Raw genomic sequence first — 20,613 nt, 5'->3', positions numbered from 1 at the left:
GCTCTGAGTCCCTCACTGGTATCTGGGGCTCCTGGGTACAGTCCCAAGTCCTGGCCCGCCTTCCAGCCCCGTTTCCCACCCGGCTTCCCACCCCCTTCCTCCTTCCCCAGGGAGCCCTGCTCACTTCTCCTGGACCTTTTGTTCAACGCTGAGAGCTGTCCCTGACCACCCCACATGCAACGGCACCTCCTCGTTGGCAGCCTTGGATCTCCTCCATCACCACCCTTAATACCACACATTTTATTTGGTTGCCTCTAGAAGCCAGATACAAAGCAGCACCACTAAGAGAGAGAAAATGCTACAATGAAACTCTGGCATGTCCCTTATCCCAACGCCACAGCTGCTAAAACTGGAACCCCCCTTGGAACCCAGAGCCTTGGTCTCTGGTTTGCTGCTTGCTGTCTGCCCCAGAGGATGAGCACGCGGACATGAACACCGCGGGGCCAGGCAGCTTCCAGCACTGACGGCACGAGGCCTTGGAGCAGGCGTAGTGAACGCAAGGAGGAGCTGGCGCTGCTTCCCCACCAGGCTTCGGGCAAGGCCAGCTCTGGGGCTTCCGTGACGGCTGCCAGCTGGCCTTGTTCCCGGGTGAGGGACACCCTTGGCGGCGGGCAGGAGGACAAGCTGTGCTACTGTGAGCTATCAACAGGGGCTCCCTGAGCCAGCGCACAAGTGTGGGCCCTGCTGCACGGGTGTCAGGCTCTGCGCCGACCCGGCCAGCTGGGCAGCCACGCTGCCTAAAGCTCTCAGCCGAGGGGTGGGGGAAGGTGTGGCAGGCAGATGCAAGCCTACCTGGCCTGGGGTGGTGGGCGCGCCCCTGCTGGCTTGCCAGGCGGTACCCACCAGGGAAGCCGCTGCTTCTAAAGTGCCACTGAGGCTCTTCCCTGATGAATGGGCTGCGTGCTCCCGAGGCCCAGACGGCAGACAAACAGGCAGGGTGGGCCTGGGGCGGGTCGGGGCGCCCACAGCAGCAGGGAGGTCAGAAAGCATCTTTATTGGGGGAGCGGGCTCTAGGCCACTGTGCATGGCAACACACGTGCAGACGTTGGGGGAAATGGGACCGTCGCAAAAGGTGGGGGTGGGAGGCTGGGCTCAGGCGTGCAGGAAGCGGTTGAAGGCGTTGTAGGCCGATTCCAGGTCGAAGAGCATCTGGCGCACCTGGGAGTCATCCAGCTCGTCGGAGGCTGACATGCCGCTCAGGGTCTGCAGCCTGTGGGGCACAGAGCACAGAGCCGGGCTGGGGCGAGTGGGGGGCTATGGGGCTGGGACGGACAGGGCGGCTCAGCAGGTGGCACGCTCACCACTGGCTGACGGTCTGGCGGCCCTCGAAGTCAGGGGGCAGGTGGCTCATGCGGTGCATGGTCTCCATCAGCTCCCGCAGGTCGGGCTGGATCTGCGGAAACGCCACCCGCTGGGACGCCACCGACCCCGCTTCCCCTGCCCCCACCCCCGACCGCCCGGGAGCCGCACCTCGTCCATGGCCCGGATCTCCAGGCGCAGCTTGTCCATCACTGTGATGAAGAGCTAGCGGCAAGTGTGTGTGTGAGACGACACGGGCCCCCAGCAAAGACCCCCGCCAGCCCGGTGCTCTGCAGGGCTGGGCCCGGGGCAGCACCAGCCGGCCCTCACCCTCCTCAGCCTCCACCGTGGGGTCACGTGGGCCCTAACCCTGACCCTGCAGCTGAGGAGCGGTCAGTGGGTGGGAGCCCTGGGCACATCCCACGTGGGCCTTGGGATGGGAGGGGCTCAGGGGGTTTCCCAGACGCTGCCCAGGAGGCCTGCCCCCCCAACTCCAGCTACGCTGTGCCCGCGGGGCCGTGGGCACGCGGCCCTCCCGCCTCCGCACCGAGACGACGTCTGCAATGCAGCGGTTCAGGTTGCCCTTGTCATCCTTGATGGTGATGGGCCGGTCCTCCTTGATCCTCTCCATGGCAAGCGGGCAGTCCAGCTGAGGGAGGGCGCACGGTGCTGGGCCTCGCGGGGCAGTCCAGCCCCAGCCCAATGGCCCCCATGCCCACGCCCGCCCACGCCCATCAGGGTGGAGGGGCCGCTCACTCACGCGGAACTTGCGGCAGAATTCATCGATGGAGCTGACCTCTGACCCTTGTACCTGCCGGAAGGCAGCTTTGTACTGGACCAGGAGCCGGGAGCAGGCCGCAGTGTACCTGGGGGGAAGGGTCAGGCTGCCGCCCTCACTGCCAGGCCAGCGCCGCCTGGCACGTCCTGCTTATCCTCGGCCCTTCCAGACAGGTGGCATCTCGCACGGAGGGCTGGCCATCAAGGGCCGAGCCTTCCCACTTGGTTTAGACAAAAAAAGAACTCTGGAAGGTGGCAGGAGGTGGTCATGGCCAAAATACGGCTGCCACATGGACCTGGCCCGGACTGTGCAGGTTGGCCCCCAGCCCAACATCAGGCAGAGGCCCAGCGAGACCCCTTGTGCCCGCTCCTCGGGCCATGTTGGCTGTGCCTCCACGTCGACAGCTCATGGTCCTATGGGGGAGGGGCTGCTGCACCGAACAAAGGCCCCACGTACCTCCTGGCTGCCAGGCCTGGCCAGCGGCACCCCACGGACTGACTGCCTGTGCCACCCTGTTTGCCTTCTATGCCTTTGCACTGATGAGGCCCCAGGTAGCAAAGCTGGGGCAGAATCCTGAAGCCAGGGCGCCGGGCTCCCCTCTCCCCAGAATGCTGGGCTACTGCCGCCAGGACGTCCCTGCCCGAGATGGCCCCAAGGCTGCCAGCACCCAGGCGACCCTCCTCGCGCCGGGTGGGCCTCCTCACTGAGCGCCCCAGCCCTGGAGGCAGAAACAAGCTTCCGCACGCGGCTCGGCGGTGCAGGGAAGCGGGCTCTCACTCGTTGGGGCTGACGCAGTCCTTGATGTACGCCTTCTCCAGGGCCTGCATCGTCTTCACAACCGCAAACAGCTCTGCCATGTTGTCGTACCTGAGGGGGCGCATCCTTCAGGCGCGGCCGCCACGGCAGGGAGGCCACGGTCCCGGAGCCTAGGGTGCCAGCCCTACCCAAGGTGCCGCTGAGGCACAGCTCCGCGTCTGGCGGCCCCCTCACCACCACCCCCCCGGGCAGAGGCTTCTTGGGACCCGTTTCCCTGGGCCGACCCCATGTCCTTCTGACCCTCAGTACAGGGGAGGCAGGCAGCCTGGGTGCAGGACTCACTTCTCCCGCTCACGGGCATTCTTATACAGCTTCACTTCCTGTTAGGGAGACAGGGGAGAGGGTCGGCCAGCAGCGCCACAGTGGCTGCGGGGTCCCAGTGAGGACCACGCAGACAAAGACTATTGGCCAACGCCGCCAGGCAGGTGCCCGCAACTCACCTCATACAGCTCCGGCTTGTTTCCAGGGGCTGCGACAGAACAGGCAGATAGCTGGCAGGCTGCTTACGAAGGTCACCCTGGCAAGCTTGTCCACCACCCTGGCCCAGCCCCGTCTCAGCACCCCTCCCAAGGCCTCCCCCGGGCTATGTCCCAAAGAGCCCAAAGGGAGCTGGGGGAATTACAATCTCAGCATCCCCATCAGTTTGTGGGGTGACCTGAGCAGAGGACATGCCTCTGGGTCCAGGGGGCTGCACGCCAGGGCTGGTCCTCCATTCCACCTGTTTCTGGGCTACCTTGCTTACGATGCAGTGATGGGCACACACGTTTGTCATGTGCTTTTGTAATCTTTTCCCTGGCTTGGGGACTGTGGGATACCCAAGACCCCCTGAAGTTCCAGCCACACTAAAGCTGTCATCTCTGTGCCCAGCTGACCCCACCTGGAGGAGGCCTCTGGGCCCCTGGCCACTACCCGAGGTCTTGCAGGGGTGGACACTTATAGACCTCCCAAATGCTCCGGCCACCACTCCCATCAGCCTCTGCCGCAGAGGTTGAAAGCCTAGCCCCTCTGGGTCCCTGGGCCCAGCTTGGGCCACACTCACCTCCCATGCCCGGAGTGGCTGGGATCCCGTGAAACATCCTGCAGGCTCAGCTGGCCACAGCAGAGACCTAGGGAGCACAGCCGGTGCTGACGCAAAGGTGACCCCTTAACACCCCTGAGGGCTGGGACTCGTGAAAAGCTTCCCCACCCTCAGCAGAAACAAAAAGAGCAATGAACACACAGCGTGCCAGTGCACTGTGCCGGGAACACCGCGCCGCCCTGGAGGCTGCCGGGAGGAAGCAGATGCAGGTGAGCATCTCAGGAGTGAGCAATGGCTGGATGGCAGAGGGGGTGGGGTGGGGGAGTGGTGCCCCCTAGAGCACGGTCAGGGCAGGTTGCTCTGAGTCAGGTGACCAGGAGAGGAGGGGGCTGCAGCTGTCAGATGACTGACCTGGATGCACGTTTGGGCACAGGCGACAGCACCTACGATAGACCGCGTGTATAACGTGAGGTCTTTATGCGGACGTGAACGGAGGGAAACAGACAAGCGGGGTGGTGGCGGGGGGGGAGCCTTCCGAGTGAGGGGCGTTCCAGGGGATGGGAACAGAGAAGCAGGGGGATCAAAGGGCACAGATCTCACAGGCCAGGAGGAGGAGTCTGGGTTTATCCTGGCACAGCCAGAGGGAACTACTGGAAGACTGAAGAAAGTCCTCCAGGCCCCAGGTGGGCGGTGGGCTGAGCAGACCGTGGAAGCAGGAGCCCCTGACCACTCCGGAAGTTGATGCGGTGGCTGGGGCCACGTCCTGACGTGCTTTGGAGATGGAACCACCAGACCCAATGGAGAATTTGAAAAGGGGTAAAAATTAAAAAGGACTCAAGAATGACCCCTTATTTTGGGGCCAGTGGCACCAAGACAGTGAGGTGAACTGAGATGGAGAAAGTGAACAAAGTAGGTGTAGAGCGCAGGCGGGTGTGCAGGAAAGCGCTGCGGTCGATCTGTTGGCTTTGAGAGGCTCCGCAGACATCCAAGGAAGCTGCTGAGGCGGCTGAAGATCAGGGGAGAGGCCGGGGGCTGGCAGGGCTGAGACGGTGGCACTGAGGGGGTGGATGGCGTCCCACAGGAGATGGCTAAGGGCGAACCACGGCAGGAGGGAAAGCAGCCCACGTTGAGCCCCGGGCACCGCGGCGTGCGGAGGCTGGGCAGAGGGAAGGCGGGATCAGGGCTGGGAAAGGCCAAGGTTGTCCAAGTTAAGCAGCAGGGGAGGGGGGACGGGGTCGAGAAGGCCGATGAAATTACGAGAGCCCGCGGGGGTGGGGTGGGGACATGGATACCACTGAGCCACCCTCCCGCAGCATCCGAAAGGAGGTGCAACGGAGAGGAGGGATAAAGGGGCTGGTCTGTGGCTCTACAACGGGATTCCACGCAGCCACGAAAACGGACGTCCGCGGCCACAAGCGAATAGTCGGCTGAACCTCACCAACCTGCCCCGACCCAGAACGGCGAGCTTCTAGAGAAAGCCCAATGAGCGCGGTGGACGATCGGGCGGGCCGGGTGCGGGGCGCATAGGCCGCGGGAACCTTCGGGCCCGGCGGTCTGAGCGCCGCGCTCCGAGGCGCCAGTCCCGAGTAAACGGCTCTGCAACCCTGGGGGGAGCCAGGAGAGCCGGGCACCGGGAGAGGGGACCACAAGACGGAGAGCGAGGAGCACGGGTGCGGAGCGCCCTCCGCGGCACAGCGACACCCCAGGGCCTCGGCCAGGTCCACCTTTCCCGCCCGCCCCCGGCCTGGAGTACCTGGGCGGCCTCGCGGATCCCGGAAATGGCGCGGGGGCGGAGCGCTCCCTGACGTCTGCGCTTGCGCGCGGGCCTCGATGGATGCGCCTGCGCGCACCTTCTCAGCGCCGGAACCTGATGTCTGCGCCTGCGCGCGGGGCCGGTCTACCTGGGCTTCTGGCTACTTCCCCCCAACCCCGCGCTGAGGCCAGGCCGGGCCGGGGATAACACTCTGCGGGTCTGATCCAGCCATGCCTGATAGGAACCGGAAGAGGTAACGAAGGGAGAAGGCTTTGCCTTCACCTGTAGGGCCTCTAAGTGGCCGGATCTGCCCTTGAAACTGTGCCCCACAAGGTTAATAGAAATTGGTAACAGAAATCCTTGAGCTTGTCTTTACAGCTTCTTAAAAACTCCTCCATAAACAAGGACCTACTGTACAGCACAGAGAACTATATTCGGTATCTTTTAATAACCTATAATGGAAAAGAATCTGAAAAACAATACATATATACAAAACTGAGCTAAACTGAATTGCCTTGCTGTACACCTGAAACTAACACAACATTGCAAATTAAGCGTACTTCAATAAAAAAACCTCCCGCTTGTAACCTGCCTCCACTGATCAAGCGCACCTTAATTGCTGATACAAAAACGTGCATGTCCTGAAAAAGATGATGTTTGCTCCGAGTTGTTTTCCAGGAACTTGGAGTCACCTGTGTCCAGTCTGAGCTCAAGCCAGTTAAGACTGGTTGGGACCACCAACCCTAAAACTGGGCCTGCACAGGTGTCCAGTGAATGACCTTTTGACATCAGAGGGCCCAAACCCCCACCCTCAGATCATGTCCATTTTTTAACATGGGTCCCATGAAGCAGGTAATTCAGACACGCCTCTGCAGAACACAGATTACGTCACCTTTTTCCTACCTCCAATCTCCTTTCCCCACGCTTAAGGTCACCCTTTTTTCTTTTCTTTCTTTTTGGCCACGCAGCTTGTAGGATCTTAGTTCCCCGAACATGGAACCAGGCCCAGGCCGTCAGCAGTGAAAGTGTTGGAGTGCTCATCACTGGACTGCCAGGGAATCCCCCTGACCTGCTTCTTCGTCCCGTAAATATCCCACGCCCCTACTTTGGGGGAGCCAATCTGAGATCGTCCTCCCGTCCCCTCACTTGGCTGCGTATGAATAAACCCTTTCTCTGCTGGTTGTGGCTCACTGCTTATTGGGCAGGGAGGCCTCATTCCAGAGCGCTCTGACAGCAAGGTGAGCCCCTCCGAAGGCCACAACGGGGAGGGAGGCGGCAGCAGAGGCTTCCTTTATTAGAGGCTTGGGTGCGTGGGGCGGGCAGGGCAGGGCTCAGCCAGTCAGAGGTGCCTGAAGAAGAGCTTGGGTCCCTGATCCAGGGTGCATGCTTTGGGGCCCAGCTGGCTGGGCAGCAGCTGGTGCAGGGCATCCCGGTCCTCAGCAGAGAGATGTCTGCTGCACAGCTGCAGCTCCCGCAGCTGCACTGTTAAGTTGTCCCAGAGGCGCAGGCCCAGGGGGCCCTGGACAGCACAGCCTGCAGAGGGGAAGCAGGAGTAGGCCTCGGGCTACGGCCGGGGGCCCACGGGGGCCAGTGGTGTTCGTAGAGGGGGCCCTGTGGGGCTTTCCTCTTTACCAGTGTGGCCCTCGGGAGGAAACACACTTCCTCTGAGGCCCCAAGGGCTGCAGCGAGGGGCATGAGTAAAAAGGCCAGCAGAGGCCCGATAATTCTCTAGGAAGGAGTGTGCTCTCCCAGGCCTCGTGTGCCCAGGACTGTGGACTCCCTTCCCAGTCAGCGGTCAGGCACAAGGGAGGCTAGCTAAAGTAAACACCGCATTCACAGCTGTGCCTCTGCCATTGTCTGACGATGCCTGGGTCTCTCCCTCCATAAAATGGACCCAGTGGGCTACCTGTGAGTCTCAAGACACTGAACTACAAGGCTCAATCCTCAGACCAGAGAATACCCAGCAGGCTCACGACCCCAGGGAGCTGGGTGAGAGGGTGCAGGTGCCAAGAAGCCAGGTGTGTGGAGAGCAGCCCCTCAGCTGAGCGCAGGTCTCCTACCAGCCCTTCAGGGGGGCCTTCCTGGAGGAGCCAGCCTGGCGCTGTGGGCCCGTGGGCAAGGAGCAGGAAGAACCCAGGGGTCCCCTGTGTGTAGACACCCTCCCAGCTCTTGTTCTCCTAGAGGGCAAAGCCTGGTCTGCCCTGCCCTGGGCCCCAGCAGGATGTGGCCCCAGGCTGCTGGGTGGCCAGTTCACCAAATGCACCTCCCTGGGGTCCTTCTCAAGACAGCTCTGGTAGGGTCCTGTACCAGGGCGTGGCCAGAGAAACCAGCTAAGTCAGGCCATAGGTCTGGACAGTGGGGTCAGGGCAGCCTTGGCCAGGAAGCGGGGGGTCCCTCAGAGGCAGGTATTGCCGCCCTAGCCCGATGTCCCTCCCTCTGGACAACAGGAACGAGGAAGTCCCTGTGGCACTGGGCCCCCCAGCCATGGTCTCGAGGGTCAGGCTGACCAGGCCAGAGGCAGAGACCCACGGTCCTCCTGCCCTATGGTTTGAGGAACAAGGCTCACGCCCGCTTCCAGCCACACTGGTCACCGTCCTCCACTGTGGCAACCCCAAGGGGCCCAGCCCACCCTTGCGGTCTAGCTGGTGGCAGTGACGGCCCCTTCAGAGGAGGCACCTGGGCCTAAGGCAGGTCCTCAAGGAGGGAGCTGTGTCACCAGCTCCGGTGTGGCAGGTGTAGCCACCATACCCAGAACTCACCTGACAGGCCGAGGAAGCTGAGGCCTTGGGGCCGCCCTTGGAGGGCAGACAAGAGCTCCTCCAGGCCAGCACAGCTGATCTTGGGGTTGGCAGACAGGTCCAGCGAGACCAGCGAGGGGCAGAGGGGCAGACATCTGAGATGGGGAGGAGGCCTGGGGGTCAGCGTCCATCACGACGGGAAGCTGCCCAGGTGACCCCAAGGCTCGGGGAGCTGCAGGCCAGGCCCACAGGCTTTGCCCCCAGCCTGGCACGGGTGCCTCACACTCCTGCCAGCCAGCTGAGGCTGGAGGGCCACAGAAGCAGTGGCCCTTGCCTGGGCTGCTGGACAAAGGGCGACAGGAGAGGACACGGCAGAGGGAAAGAGTCTCGAGAGCCGTGGGAGCAGAAGAGACCCGAGGCCCAGCTGGGCTCCTGGGCCCTGAGATCAGAACCCCTGCAGGATGGGGGCGGCACGAGCTGGCTGGCATTACCTGCTCAGATCTCTCACGGCCTCGTCGCCCAGGTGGTTTGCCGACAGGCCCAGGTGCTCCAGGGCGCAGCCTTCCTAGACAGCAGAGGCCCAAGGGGAGCCGGCCTGAGTGGGGCACCTGCCCTCCCTGCCTCCCTGGATCCCAGCCGTCCTTCCTGCTGGCCAGGAATTCACAGCCTGAGGCAGGCAGGTCTACAGAAAGCTTTCCCCGCCTGTTTTTTCCAAACGTGCAAGCCTCTTCCCAGCACCACCCGCCAATCCTGGGTGGCCCAAGGTGCCTCTGGCTCAGTATCCCTCCTTGACCGCATACCTTGGTCAGGTAGCTGACCACGGGCTCCGTGAGGCCTGGGTCACTCTTGCTGGCGGCCACAGAGCTCAGCTCCAGGCGCAGGAGGGTGCGGGCTGGCAGGCTCTGCAGGGCCTGGGCCAGGGCAGAGGCGCCCAGGCCGTTGTAGGACAGGGACAGTGTCTTCAGGCACTTGGCGCCTATATCAAGGGCCAGAACCTCTGTCAGCCCCGCGTGCCGCCGCCCCCAGCCCTGCCGCACAGTCCTGGGCCCAGAACCCTCGTGACCCTCGGGAAGCCGTCCTCACCCCTGAGGTTTGGTGTGCAGGGAAACTGGGGTGGCTCTGGCCCAGTGTCTCCCAGTGCGGGGGGCGGTGGGCAGAACTGGACTCCTGAGCCCAGCTTCTTCCCACCATTTCGGGGTCCTCTACCTGCCCCTACTCACAACACGATGGCCCCAGGTGACCTGAGACAGGCCCTAGGCTGGGACATCCACACGTGGTGGGGTGGGTTGGGGAGCACTCCGTCTGCCACCCCAGTCCCAGACCCCTCCTCCCCTGCCGCTGTGCTCATAGCTCTGTGGAAAGCCCCCTAGAGGACCCCAGTTTCCAGCTTCTCAGTGCTGGGACGGTGGGTCTCTGCAGCCCCAGTGGGCTTGTGGTGGAATCGTCTCCAGCAAACGTGATGCTCAGACCTGGTGAGAGCCGAGGGGCTGGGGCTCTGGCCTGCAGCGTAGCTGGGACTGGGGCTGTGTCCTGAGGGGGCCACCCAGGCCAGGCAAGCACCCGACGTCCCTCTGAGCCCAGACAGGTCCAGCACCTGCATGTCTACCTACGTGCTCCCGAAAGCTGGGCTCGTGCCCTAGGAGTCCTCGTGCTTGAGGCTCTCCGAGCCCCTGGGGCCAGGGAGTGGACGTGCCTGGCAGCTCACCTTGGAAGGCGCTGCCCAGGGCCGCCTGGTGGTTCAGGAAGAAGCTGGGGCCAAAGCCACAGGCCTGGAGGTGCAGGGTGCTGAGCAAGGGGCAGGCCCGTAGGATGGAGGCCAGGGCCTGGCCACAGCCATCCCCGAGGGGGTTCATGCTTAAGTCCAGCTCTTCCAAGTTCTGTGGAGACATGGGTTCCCCAGAGGATCTGGTCTGGGCCACCCGGAGCTGGGTACTGGCCAGTATTCTCAACCGCGCCTTCCCACCCAGGCATGGGCTAGGTATGGACGTTCAGATGCTGCCCTGGTACTGGTCCACCGTTCCCCACGCCTCTACCTGCAAGGCAGACAGCCCCAGGAGGCCCACAGCAAGCTGGCGTAGGCCTTCAGGGCCCAGGTGATTGGAGGAGAGGTCGAGGAGGGTCAGGCCGGGCACGGTGTCCAGGGCAGCCAGCAGCTCGGCAACACATCCATCCCCCAGCCGGTTCCCGGCTAGGCGTAGCTCCCGGAGCGCTGAGTGCAGCTTCAGGGCCCGCAGCAGTGGGGTGAGCTGGGCCTGGCGCAGCGCCAGGGAGCAGGCACTGAACGCGGGGCCTGAGCCCTGGTGCTCCATCGCCTGCAGCACCTGCTGGTGCTCCCCTGGAGGGGGGATGTGGTGTCACCAGGACCAGAGCCAGCCTGCCTGCCCTGCCCTGCCCTGTGCATCACGAGAGGCAAACCAGGCAGCCCCTCCTCACTCACGAGCCCTGGGGCAGCCACCAGAGGCCTGTGGACCCCGTGCCCCAGGAGCCATGCCGCACAGCCAGTGGGTGGTGCTCACCTACCTCCAGACGGGGCCAATCTCCCCCACCCCACCCCACTACCTACACACAGGGCCACTAGGTAGGGGAGGAAAAGCCGAGAACAGATGTGGTGGGAAGGAACCCTGGTGGACACCTGGGGTCCTGGGAGTTGAGGCCCGCTGACCTGGGAGTGGCACAGGCAGGTGGAGCCCACACACCCAGCCCGCTGCCCAGGCCACCGCCGCAGGGCCCCCTGGGCCCTTACCTTGCTCCAGGCTCTGGCAGGCCCGGCGGTAGCGGTCCGTCAGCGGGGGAAGGTCCCACGAAGTCACCTCAGCCAACACCTGGAAAGCACCAGCGGTGAGCAGCCCCCGGCACCCAGCGCAGGCGGGCGCCCCGAGCTCGGGGCCCAGGCTGCCCCTTACCTCCTCGTTGCTCTGCAGCACGTCGGAGATGGGGTCCTGTGGGGCCAGCAGGGCCCCCTCTTTCTGTAGGGAGAGCCGGGGCAGCAGCCCAGAGGCCTGGTAGTACCGCTGGGCGGCCTGCTCAGCCAGCCAGGCCACGGGGCGGGTCTCCCTGCCGTGGGGACAGGGGTCGAGCTGAGTCCTGGACCTGGCCAGGTTCCTGCACACGCTGAGGAGCGGCCCCCGGGGTCCTGGCGTCCCAGCTAGGCGTCCACAGCTCCCTCGTCTGGCTCCTTCGTCTCCCCCTGCCCCTACGTGTGGCATGCCAGTGCCCCGTGCACACCTGCAGCACCTCCGGGCCGTTTCTAGGGACGCAGGGCCTCCCCGAGCCTGTGTCTGCCATCACCTCCCCCAGCGACCAGCCCCCCAGAGGTGGGGTATAAAACCAGATGGATTCGCACTGCACAACCCACGCCATCTACAGCCACGAGGGCCCTCTGCTGCCCCTGGGCACCATCCCCTGGCCCAGAACCCGCAGAGGCGCAGAGGGGGCCAGGGGTTGGGAGAAGACAGGTGACACCTCACCTGTGTGGAACAGGGATGAGGAAAAGATTATCCTGAACACGAACTCGAACTCGGATGGGAGGGAGCAGGGCCGGACCCTAGCAGGTGCGGGCAGGGAAGAGCAGCCTGAGTCAGGGAAGACGGAGCACCCTGCCCACTGCCCCCAACCGCCCCAGCCTGGGAGGCAGCCCTGCTCCAGGCCTGCACACCCACCAAGGGCTGGCCTGCGGCAGGGTTTCCCCCACTGGGCCCCAAGGCCCTGGGGACATCAGGGCTCCTCGGGGGCTCTGCGGCCGAGCTGAAGGCTCCATCTGCTCTGACCAGTGCACTCCAACCCTTGACACAGGACAGCCGGCTCTTCCTGGCCCGGGCCCGAGGCCCGATGGCACTCGCCTCACTGCCTGACCCCGAGGCACTGTGTCTGCTGCCATCCGCACTGCTATGGGGGCGGGGCGGGTGGCTGCCCCGGTGACCGTGGGCCAGCGGCAAGTCCTCTTCCAGCCAGTCCCCGGCCAAGCACTCCTCCTTAGGGAGGAGCGCCGCCCGGGGGGTGGGGGCCTCGCCGGGGCCTCGAAGGGGGCTGGGGCCAGGGCGGCAGCTCTGGGCACTGCCCACACTGCGGATGGCCGCCCGGTAGGCTGCCCAGCCGGCACTTGCTGTGGCTGCCTCCCCGTCACTGGCAGGGCTGGGCATCCGGGCCGTGGCGGGCAGTGATGGGCCAGAGGGCCGGAGCCTCTTCTGGGTTGGCTGGGGCAGGCCTGGGTTGTCCTCCCCCTCCGAGCTGCTACTGCTGGCCAGCTTGTGCCTGCTCCTCCAAGGCCTGGCTGCAGCTGGCACCGCCAGCCCCTGGGAGACCCTGGCACTGGCCTGACAGGCTTCTGGGGGTCCTGGGCTGGGACTTGAGGGAGGAGAGGTCTCAGGGTCAAAAAGATGGTTGCTTGGGAGGGTCGGGGGAGCCAGGGAGCTGTGGGGAGCTGCGGAGAGATCGAATCTATTGTGAGGCAGTGCCTGGCACCATCCCTGCCACCCAGGGCCCGGGGACCCTCAGGCTAAGGAGCGAGGTCCCTAGAAGCAGAGGAGGTCCCCGCTTGCCTTGGCCTGAAGAGGCCGCCTGGAGCAGCGTCTCCATAGCAGCGGCCTTTTCGCGCGTCTCGCCGTCCAGATCCTTGCAGTACAGCTTCACCCACTGCTGCAGCGTCTCCAGCGGGCTGCGGCCCTGTGGGGAGCCCAGCTAAGCAGGGCTGGCAGGAGCAGTACCACCAACCGCGTGCGGCCCACGCCTGCCCGGCCTGCGCCTTGCTCACCTTCCTGGTTCGGAGGGTGACTGACGCTCCTCGCTCAACGAGCAGCTGGGCCACCTCGAAGTGGCCACAGTTGAGGGCATCGTGCAGGGGAGTGATACCCTCACAGCCTTGGCCACCCGGGTCATCCACCGCGGCCCCATGGTCCAGCAGGAAACGGACGATGTCTGTGGACGGGGGGTATGAGCCAGTTCCCAGACCCTTCCTTGGGAGAGACCCTTTCCCTCTCCCTGTCGTATGCTGGCACCCCCGAGTCCCACACTCACCCAGGTGCCCGTAGTTGCAGGCCTCGTGTAAGGGTGTCCAACCACAGTAGTCCCGAGGGTTCAGGGGGTGGCCCTGTGACAAAGAACGGGAAGGAGCCTGGCCCCAAGTACTCCACAGCCTGGCCTGCCCTGGGGCTCTGAAGCCTGAGGAGGGCCCCCGGGGCCCACGCCTGAGCCTGGCCCTGGCCCAGGTCACACCAGAGTGAGGGAGACACTCCCCACCACAAGTACAGAGTCCCCAGTGCTGGCTCCGGCCCCTGTGCCCTGCCCTGGCCCCTGGGAGACAGGACCCCAGCGAGAGCCCATGCTGTGGCCGTAGGGTGACTGGGTGGGGCAGTGGGCTCACCTGCCTCACGAGGTCCTGGACGCGGCCCAGCTGGCCCTCGATACAGGCTCGGTGCAGCAGGGTCTCCCCGACGTCGTTGCGCCGGTTCCACTGTGGGCACAGTAGCCCCATGGGGGCGTAGGCGTGAGGGGACAGGGCGGCACTGGTGGGCAAGGGAGGGCAACACACCCGCTCAGCCGCTGTCCTCACCTTGCTCACCCTCCGCCGGCCCAGGCAGCCCTGAAGCTCCTCCTCCTCCTCCAACCGCTGGGACCCGTCAGCTTCACCCTCTGGAACAGAGCCAGGCCCAGCAGCCCAGTGAGCCTAGGCCCTGCCCCGAGCTCTGCTGCGCCCAGGAGACTGCTCTGTGGGGCAGCCTCCCCCACCCCAGACCTCTGCCGTCTCCTTCCTGGGAAGCATCCTTGTTGGGCCACGTCAGGCCCAGGGTGAAGACAGCTCGTCCCTGGAGCCCAGGCGTCCTCCCCCTGCATGACTCCCGGTGCCTCTGCCTTCTCCCGCCTGCTCTCAGCCCACCCCCCCCCACCCCTGCTCCCTCCTACGCCTCTGGCCCTTCCCGGCTTCTCCGTGGGTAACGTCGCCTCGTTTTGGGTCCTCTCTCCCCGCCCCTCCTGAGGACCCTCCCCCACACCTGCATACAAGCCACGACCAGCTCGGCACCCCGCTAAGGCAAGGCTGAAACTTCCCAGAGGTTCTGGAGGCCCCTCGAGTTCAAAACTGAAGCCACTCCTTCTGGCCTCAGGGACCGTGCAGCCAGGAGCCAGCTGCCTCCTGAAGCCCACCCGCTGGCCCGCTGCCTGAGCCGGCTTCCGCCACAGCCCACCCTCAGGGCCGCCCCTCAGAGCTGAGCACACCGGCCTCGGGAACCGGCGCAGGCCCTTGAGGGTCTTGGGACCCGCTTGGCTGCTCTGCCTGCTTGCGGTGCGTTTTCCCAGGTCTGCCCCGAGCCACCTCCCCTGCAGACGCCCGCCAGCCTCCTGGCACCGGCCCCTCCAAGAACGTCCCCGGGCTGTGCCCAGCTCCCTGCACCCACCCCTCCTCCACCCTCCTCCACCTGTCTCACCTGCACCAGTTACCCACCCGGCGCTGGGCTGTTCCCTCCCATCACGAGCCTGTGAGCAGGACCCACCGGCCCGGCCCCGCGCAGGCGTCAGGGAGGGAACGCCGGGGCCGCCGGCACAGCGTCCGAGCCTCACCGCTCTCTGAGAGCTCCAGCTCGATGGCCTCCAGGGCAGCGGCGTCCCCCTCGTCCTCCTCGTCCTCTTCATCCCCCTCATCCTCCTCATCTTCAACCGCCCCCAGCTCCTGCAGCCTGGCTTCAGTGCCAGGGGCCTCCTGAGGCTGAAGCCTCAGCTGCACCGCGTGGAGGTGCCGTAAGACCTGCCTCTGAAGAGCAGGGGACACCCAGCTCAGGGCCAGAGCAGAGATGGGGACGGGGGACAGGGGGACAGACAGGCTGCGGGGAAGCTGTTATGTGGGGATCCCAGCATGGGCGGGCGGGCTCCCATACCTGCAGCCGCGGCTGCTGAGCTTGCTGGGCACAGCTGAGAGCCTTCTGGAAGCACGGTGCCAGCACCTCGTAGGCATCACCGGCGTCCTCGCGGGACAGTGCGATGTTCAACCAGGTCTTGGCCTCCTGGAGGAGGAGGCATGAACTCGGTGGCGGCTGGCCCCGGCTCCCCATGGCTGCCCACACCAGACAGGAGGACGACAGCCCTCCCGTGCCAACCCCCAAGGGCAGCAGTCCTGGGACAGAGCCCCGGGCAGGGCAGGGCGCCGTGACCCCTCACCTCCAGGGCGCTGCCGTCCCGCAGCCTCAGCTCCTCTTCATAGTGGCGCACGGCCTGGCGGTAGTCCTTCATGTCCCCCAGGGTGGCAGCCAGGGACACGTGGATGACGGCCAGCTCAGGCCCCGGCCTGTTTAGCAGCTCCGCGAACTGCAGCTGGGAAGGCGGCAACAGGGAGGCCAGGGCTGCGCCACACCCCACAGCCCACAGCCCCGGTGCCCTCACCCCCGCCCCAGCCCGGGCACGCACCTGCTTCTGGTAGGCCGCCGCAGCCTTGGGGAAGTCGCCCGCCTTGGAGAACAGGTCACCCAGCTGCTCGCAGATGCCCATGGCGCCCCGCGGGTCACTCTCCTCAGACTCCTCCAGCTGCTGCTGCAGGTGGACCACCGCCAGCACTGCCAGAAAGAGCCTGGTGCAGGGGCGGCACAGCCTGGGGCCTGACCCTGTGCCCTCAGGCAGCCAGCCACCTGCCCGAGCCTCCGCTCACCCACTGGTGAGGGGGGTGGTAGGAGGAACTATTTCGTGGGGTCGCAGCAGGAGTAGAAGAACCAACGACAAGTCAGGGCAGGGGCTGGTCCGCAGCATGGGGTGGGGGCCTGCTGACCGCCACTCATCAGTCCTGCTAGGCCACACGCACTGTCCACGCTCCCACCCCGTCAGGCGGGGCGGCTTCTCTCTCGAGTTTACCAACGAGGCTGGCTTGTGCATAGACACTAACCTCCTGACCGCCCAACACTCTGTGCTGAATGTAGCTCAGAGAAAAACGAGGTCCCTCCCAACAAAAGGTGGGGGGAGACAGGTACCCTACTGACACTGCCACCTCCCAAAGGACACACGCCCAGGCCTCCTCTGCTGAAGGACGGGAGCCCTTCCTACCCCTTCTCAGGGGGTTCAGCCCTCCCTATCCCCTCCTAGGCTCACCATACTTGAGGGTCCGGCAGACCACTGCTTTCTGCAAAGGCTTCTGGGAACCAAGCCGATAGGCCTTCTTCAAGGCTCTCTTGGCGGCCAAAAAATCCCCTAGGTCTTGGAGGACCTGGGGGGCAAGGGAGGGTGAGGCCCGCAGGCTCCTGAAGGCCCACGCCCACCCGCGAGCCACTGAGAACCAGCACCTCCGAGAGAAGCAGGCAGCACTCGCCCTCCATGGAGCCCTGCTTCAGGATGCGCGCGCACTTCCGCGCCCCCTCCAGGCAGCGCATGGCCTGGGAGTGCTGTCCGCGCCGCCAGTGGATGGCGCCGAGGTTGTAGCGGGCGCGAAACAGGTCCTCGTACAGGTGGTTCTGCCTGTGGGTGGGGACAGGAGCTCAGTGCCGGGGCACGGTCGCTTAGGGCCAGCACAGCGAACACCCACCGATGTCACTTAGGGTTCCGGCCCCCACAAAACCAAGGCTGCCCCTCTGCTAACAGGAACCTGACTGGGCGGAGGGGTGAGGTCAGCCCGGCTGCCCTCTCGGGAGGACCCTGGGAGCAGCCCAGGCCCCAGCCACTCCCTCCTGGGGCCGAGCGGGGCCTTACTCAGCAAGGAAGATGCTCTTCGTGAAGTAGGCGTGGCATAGCGCCGCCTGCTGCAGGCTGTCGCAGGTGAGGCCCACGTTGAGGTAAAGTCGGGTCCTCATCTCACTCAGCTCTCGCTTGGCCAGTGAGCCTGGAAGACGCCCCTCCAGACACTCAGTGCCTTACCTCCACTTGGGGTCTCCAGCCCTGGACCCCTCGTCCAGCCTCTCACTGTAGGCGCCAGGGGTTCTGCTGCAGGTAGAGCGGAGGGAGAAAGAGCAAAGGCAGCCGGACCCGAGGTCGTGAGGGGCGGGGGGCGGGGGGCGGGCTGCTGCTTCTGAGAACCGATCTCAACCTCACAAAGGGAGGGTCCAGGCAGGTGGACCCACCACACGGGCAGGGTGGGCAACGGGGCTGCAGCCTCTTCTCCCTGCAGAGCTCAGGAGGCAGAAGGTGGGGAGGGCCAGTCTCCAAGGGCAGTTACCCTGCAGCTTCTCGTCCACGATAGCCAGGCTTTTCTCAAAGGCACCTTGTGCCTGCAGCAAGGCGTCCTGTGACTGGTGGTGGTCAAAGATGTCCAAGTGGGTGCGGCCAATGGTGGCCCAGGCCCTCTGCTGCTCAACATGGTTGGACAGGGAACATGCCAGCTCCAGGTAGCGGTGCTGGTGCTGGGGCACAGAAGAACGGCCACTGTGAGCCAGCCCCATGTGTCCCCCAAGCCCCCACAGCAGGCCAAAGCCAGGCTGCAACACCCCATTTTCTCTATGCCAAGGACTGACCGTGGGGACGGTGGCACCACACTCAGACCAGCCAAAGTCATTGGGGGAGAGACACTGACCGGGAGTTAGCTGGGCTGTGGCAGCCCCAGAAGCCGGGGCCAGGGCAGCTCTGTGTGGACAGAGGGCCTGTGGCACACCCACCCAAGGACCAGGCCACCAGGGCCCAGCGCAGCGTGTCCCCCTCTCCCCTCCAGCCGGAGGCCTGGACAGCAGAGACTGGGGCTCCCTTCTCGGAGACGGACCCCCAGGAGATGAGAGCCCAGGGGAGCTGAGTGTGGCCGGCGTGGGGGCCCACGTCGCGGCCTCCGCCCACCTGCAGGGCAGCCGAGTAGTCCTCCATCTCCGCCAGCCGCTCTCCGATCTTGCGGTGGGCCACGGCGCGGCCCAGGGGGTCGTCGGCCGCCTCCAGGAGCTGCAGCTCGTGCTGGTGCTCTCGCAGGGCCTCCGCGTAGCACCCTGGGCGGGCGGGGCAGGCTTCAGTCTGGCCGGGCAGTGGGCCAGGGGCCGCGAGGGCCAGTGGGGCAGCGGCCGGCCGGCACTCAGGAAGCCCCCCCCTCCCCGCCTCCCCCGGTCCTCCCGGCTCCCCGCTCCCAGGCCCGGACTCCACCCCACGCACCATGGCTGGCCAGGAGCTCCCCCAGCTGGTGACAGACGGCTGCCTCCTCCCGCAGCTGCCCGCTCCTCTGGGCCTTAGCCTTGGCTTTGCTCAACTCTGCAGAAAGAAGGACGAGTCCTGGGTGCTGAGTTTCTTCGCCCGGGAGGGCCAGGCCCGCCCCTGGCCCCCGCGTTCGGGCGCTAGTCCCTGGACTCACGGCGAAGCTCGCGGTCCAGGCTCATACTCCGGCCGCCGTGCCGGGGGTTCCGGACTTCCCGCGCTCCAGCGCCGCCACAGCAGCCCCACCCCCCCCAGACCCAGCGCGCAGGCCCGCTCCTGGCGCGGAGTGTCCCGGGAAGTGTAGTTCACCCGCCCGACGCATCCTGGTAGTTGTAGTAGGGCTGGCGCCGGGGCCGGAAGAGCGGCGGGCGTCTCCATGGACTCCTGGGTCTTCCCTTCGAGCTGAGCCCCGTCCCCCACGCCCTGCCCCGCATCCCGCATCCGCCCTTGGGGTGGGGTCTCCTGGGCTCCCACCGCGTGCTGCCGCATCCCGCACACAAGCACACCTACCCACCCACGCTACTTGACCTGAGGAACGGCCTGCCCTCGCGTGGGAGGAGAGGAAGGCCTCGGAGACCACGGGCACTTGAGCCCTCAGATTTGTGGGCATGATCAGAGGCGCCCCCGCAGAACCTGCGGATCAGCCTTGAACGCGCCACAGTCGTCATACGTGGGGACTCCGACCCCCAGTGCTACCGGCGGGAGGGGGGCTGCGTGTTTCAAAAAGAACCCAGCTTGGTCCTGCTTCCTCAGTGTGTACGCCAGTTTTGTATACCTGGAAAACAGCGTGCGCTCGTTAAAACTGCAAAACCGTCTTGTGCTGAGAGGTAAAGGGAGCAGGATCCGGGCTCAGAGCGCTGTGACCAACCTCTCAGCTGCAGAAGATCGGGGGTGTGGGGAGCCTGGGGACCTCTAAATACCCGTCCTTTCCCCCCACCCCTGCCTGGAGAACCAAATACCTGCGGGGCCTCGGGGCTCTCAGTCCCCACCCTGCCGCGCGGCCCTGGGCCCTAGGTACCAGGGCTCGCGCCCCAAAGTCCCCAGAGGAGGCCCGGAAGGAGTGGGAGATGGGCAGTTTCATTTCCTATGGAAATGGAAACAGACCCAAAGGGGAACCCGGGAGGGAGCGATGTGCAGGGTGGCTGGTCCCCAGGTCCAGGGAAGGCTGCAGGGGTGAGGGCGAGGCTGAGCTTGAGGAGCAGCAGGAGCGCCTCCTCTTTGCCTCCTGAAGGGTGTGGGGCTCTCTCCCCCTCTCTCCAACGTGGGATCCCAGGAGACAGGACAGGAGGCCTTGAAACCAAGGTGGCTGCTTGGCTGGCAGGCAGGCTGGTGAGGTGCAAGGGGCACAGTGAGAGGCAGAGTGGGCATGGGGGAGCCGAGCCAGGGAAACAGAGACTGTCTCAGCAGAACCGGTGGGACGGACGGCACCTCCCCCGAGAGCCTTTTCCCCTCCAGCGCCAGCATTCCCAGGACAGCCCAGGTCCTGGGGCCTGATCTCCCTTCAGAGAGGACCCAACTTCTCTAGCCTTGGCTTCCCCACTGATCAGACAGGAATGCGCATATGAGGATGCCAGCAAGAGCTGAAGGCCTGGGGTGGGGAGGCCGCAGGCTGGGGGCCAGCAGCTGACCCCTGGCTGCGAGGCTATCAGAGCCCAGGGAAGCCCATCCATGAGGCTGTCTTCTTGTAAGGAAATACAAACAAAACTTGGTTTGGACCTTTTTAAAAACTGTAGTTACATACAGAAATATCCAAAGAGAACACAGACCACAAAAGCAACATAACATGTTAAGTCGTTTCCGACAGCGGTAAAAACACCTCTTCACTCCTCTCTTTAAAAAATTATTTTTATTATTTTTGTAAATGTCTCACTTTGGGCGTACTGAGAGATGTAGTGCTTAAAGGGAAGTGTGGGGGTGAGAGAAGGGAAGTGGGGCTGGCTCGACCTGTGCCCTCAGGCCTCCCCCAACCCTCGCCAGCTCAGGATGCCAAGGTGGACCGGGATCCTGGAGACAGACTGCTGGTGTCTTCTCCTTTCTTACGACAGGACTGGGACATCCTCCAGTAAACCAGTGACTCCCAGTGAGATGACACAAGGAGGTTTATGGCGCCAGCCTCCAGCGATGGCCAAGAGCACACTGC

The 20,613-nt window shown here is 64.9% G+C and overlaps 2 protein-coding genes across 8 annotated transcripts; both read right to left on the bottom strand.

Annotated features, from left to right (window-relative positions):
• Positions 1–224: 224 nt before the first annotated feature.
• Positions 225–5,716, bottom strand: VPS28 (VPS28 subunit of ESCRT-I). 5 transcript variants are annotated; one of them, XM_082601563.1, is made up of 10 exons: positions 5,665–5,716; positions 3,933–3,999; positions 3,334–3,362; positions 3,176–3,213; positions 2,855–2,944; positions 2,060–2,165; positions 1,847–1,948; positions 1,471–1,524; positions 1,302–1,393; positions 225–1,210 (listed from the first exon to the last, which is right to left on the bottom strand). In XM_082601563.1, exons 2-10 carry the CDS (start codon positions 3,967–3,969, stop codon positions 1,093–1,095), a joined length of 666 nt encoding a protein of 221 aa, XP_082457689.1. In that variant the 5' UTR covers positions 3,970–3,999; positions 5,665–5,716; the 3' UTR covers positions 225–1,092. The 5 variants fall into 5 exon arrangements, with proteins under 5 accessions (XP_082457689.1, XP_082457690.1, XP_082457691.1 ...); XM_082601564.1 differs by lacking the exon at positions 5,665–5,716 and adding an exon at positions 5,354–5,658; XM_082601565.1 differs by lacking the exon at positions 5,665–5,716 and adding an exon at positions 4,512–5,321.
• Positions 5,717–5,808: 92 nt separating this feature from the next.
• TONSL (tonsoku like, DNA repair protein) lies at positions 5,809–18,711 on the bottom strand. Of its 3 annotated transcripts, XM_082601551.1 has the most exons (26): positions 18,631–18,711; positions 18,435–18,530; positions 18,132–18,274; positions 17,524–17,707; positions 17,061–17,190; positions 16,658–16,829; positions 16,467–16,581; positions 15,795–15,940; positions 15,549–15,701; positions 15,269–15,394; positions 14,955–15,144; positions 13,951–14,030; positions 13,762–13,851; positions 13,416–13,488; positions 13,153–13,316; positions 12,941–13,064; positions 12,062–12,822; positions 11,870–11,946; positions 11,306–11,456; positions 11,146–11,224; positions 10,436–10,737; positions 10,108–10,279; positions 9,203–9,378; positions 8,894–8,967; positions 8,424–8,557; positions 5,809–7,197 (listed from the first exon to the last, which is right to left on the bottom strand). In XM_082601551.1, the coding sequence occupies exons 1-26, from the start codon at positions 18,653–18,655 to the stop codon at positions 7,004–7,006; spliced, it is 4,131 nt and encodes a 1,376-aa protein (XP_082457677.1). In that variant the 5' UTR covers positions 18,656–18,711; the 3' UTR covers positions 5,809–7,003. The 3 variants fall into 3 exon arrangements, with proteins under 3 accessions (XP_082457677.1, XP_082457676.1, XP_082457678.1); XM_082601550.1 differs by having other exon boundaries at positions 13,762–14,030; XM_082601552.1 differs by lacking the exon at positions 8,894–8,967 and having other exon boundaries at positions 13,762–14,030.
• Positions 18,712–20,613: the final 1,902 nt, after the last annotated feature.

This window comes from Mesoplodon mirus (assembly GCF_964341445.2).
Source record: "Mesoplodon mirus genome assembly, chromosome: 16".
NCBI lineage: Eukaryota > Metazoa > Chordata > Mammalia > Artiodactyla > Ziphiidae > Mesoplodon > Mesoplodon mirus.
This window is presented reverse-complemented; position numbering and strand designations above follow the sequence as displayed.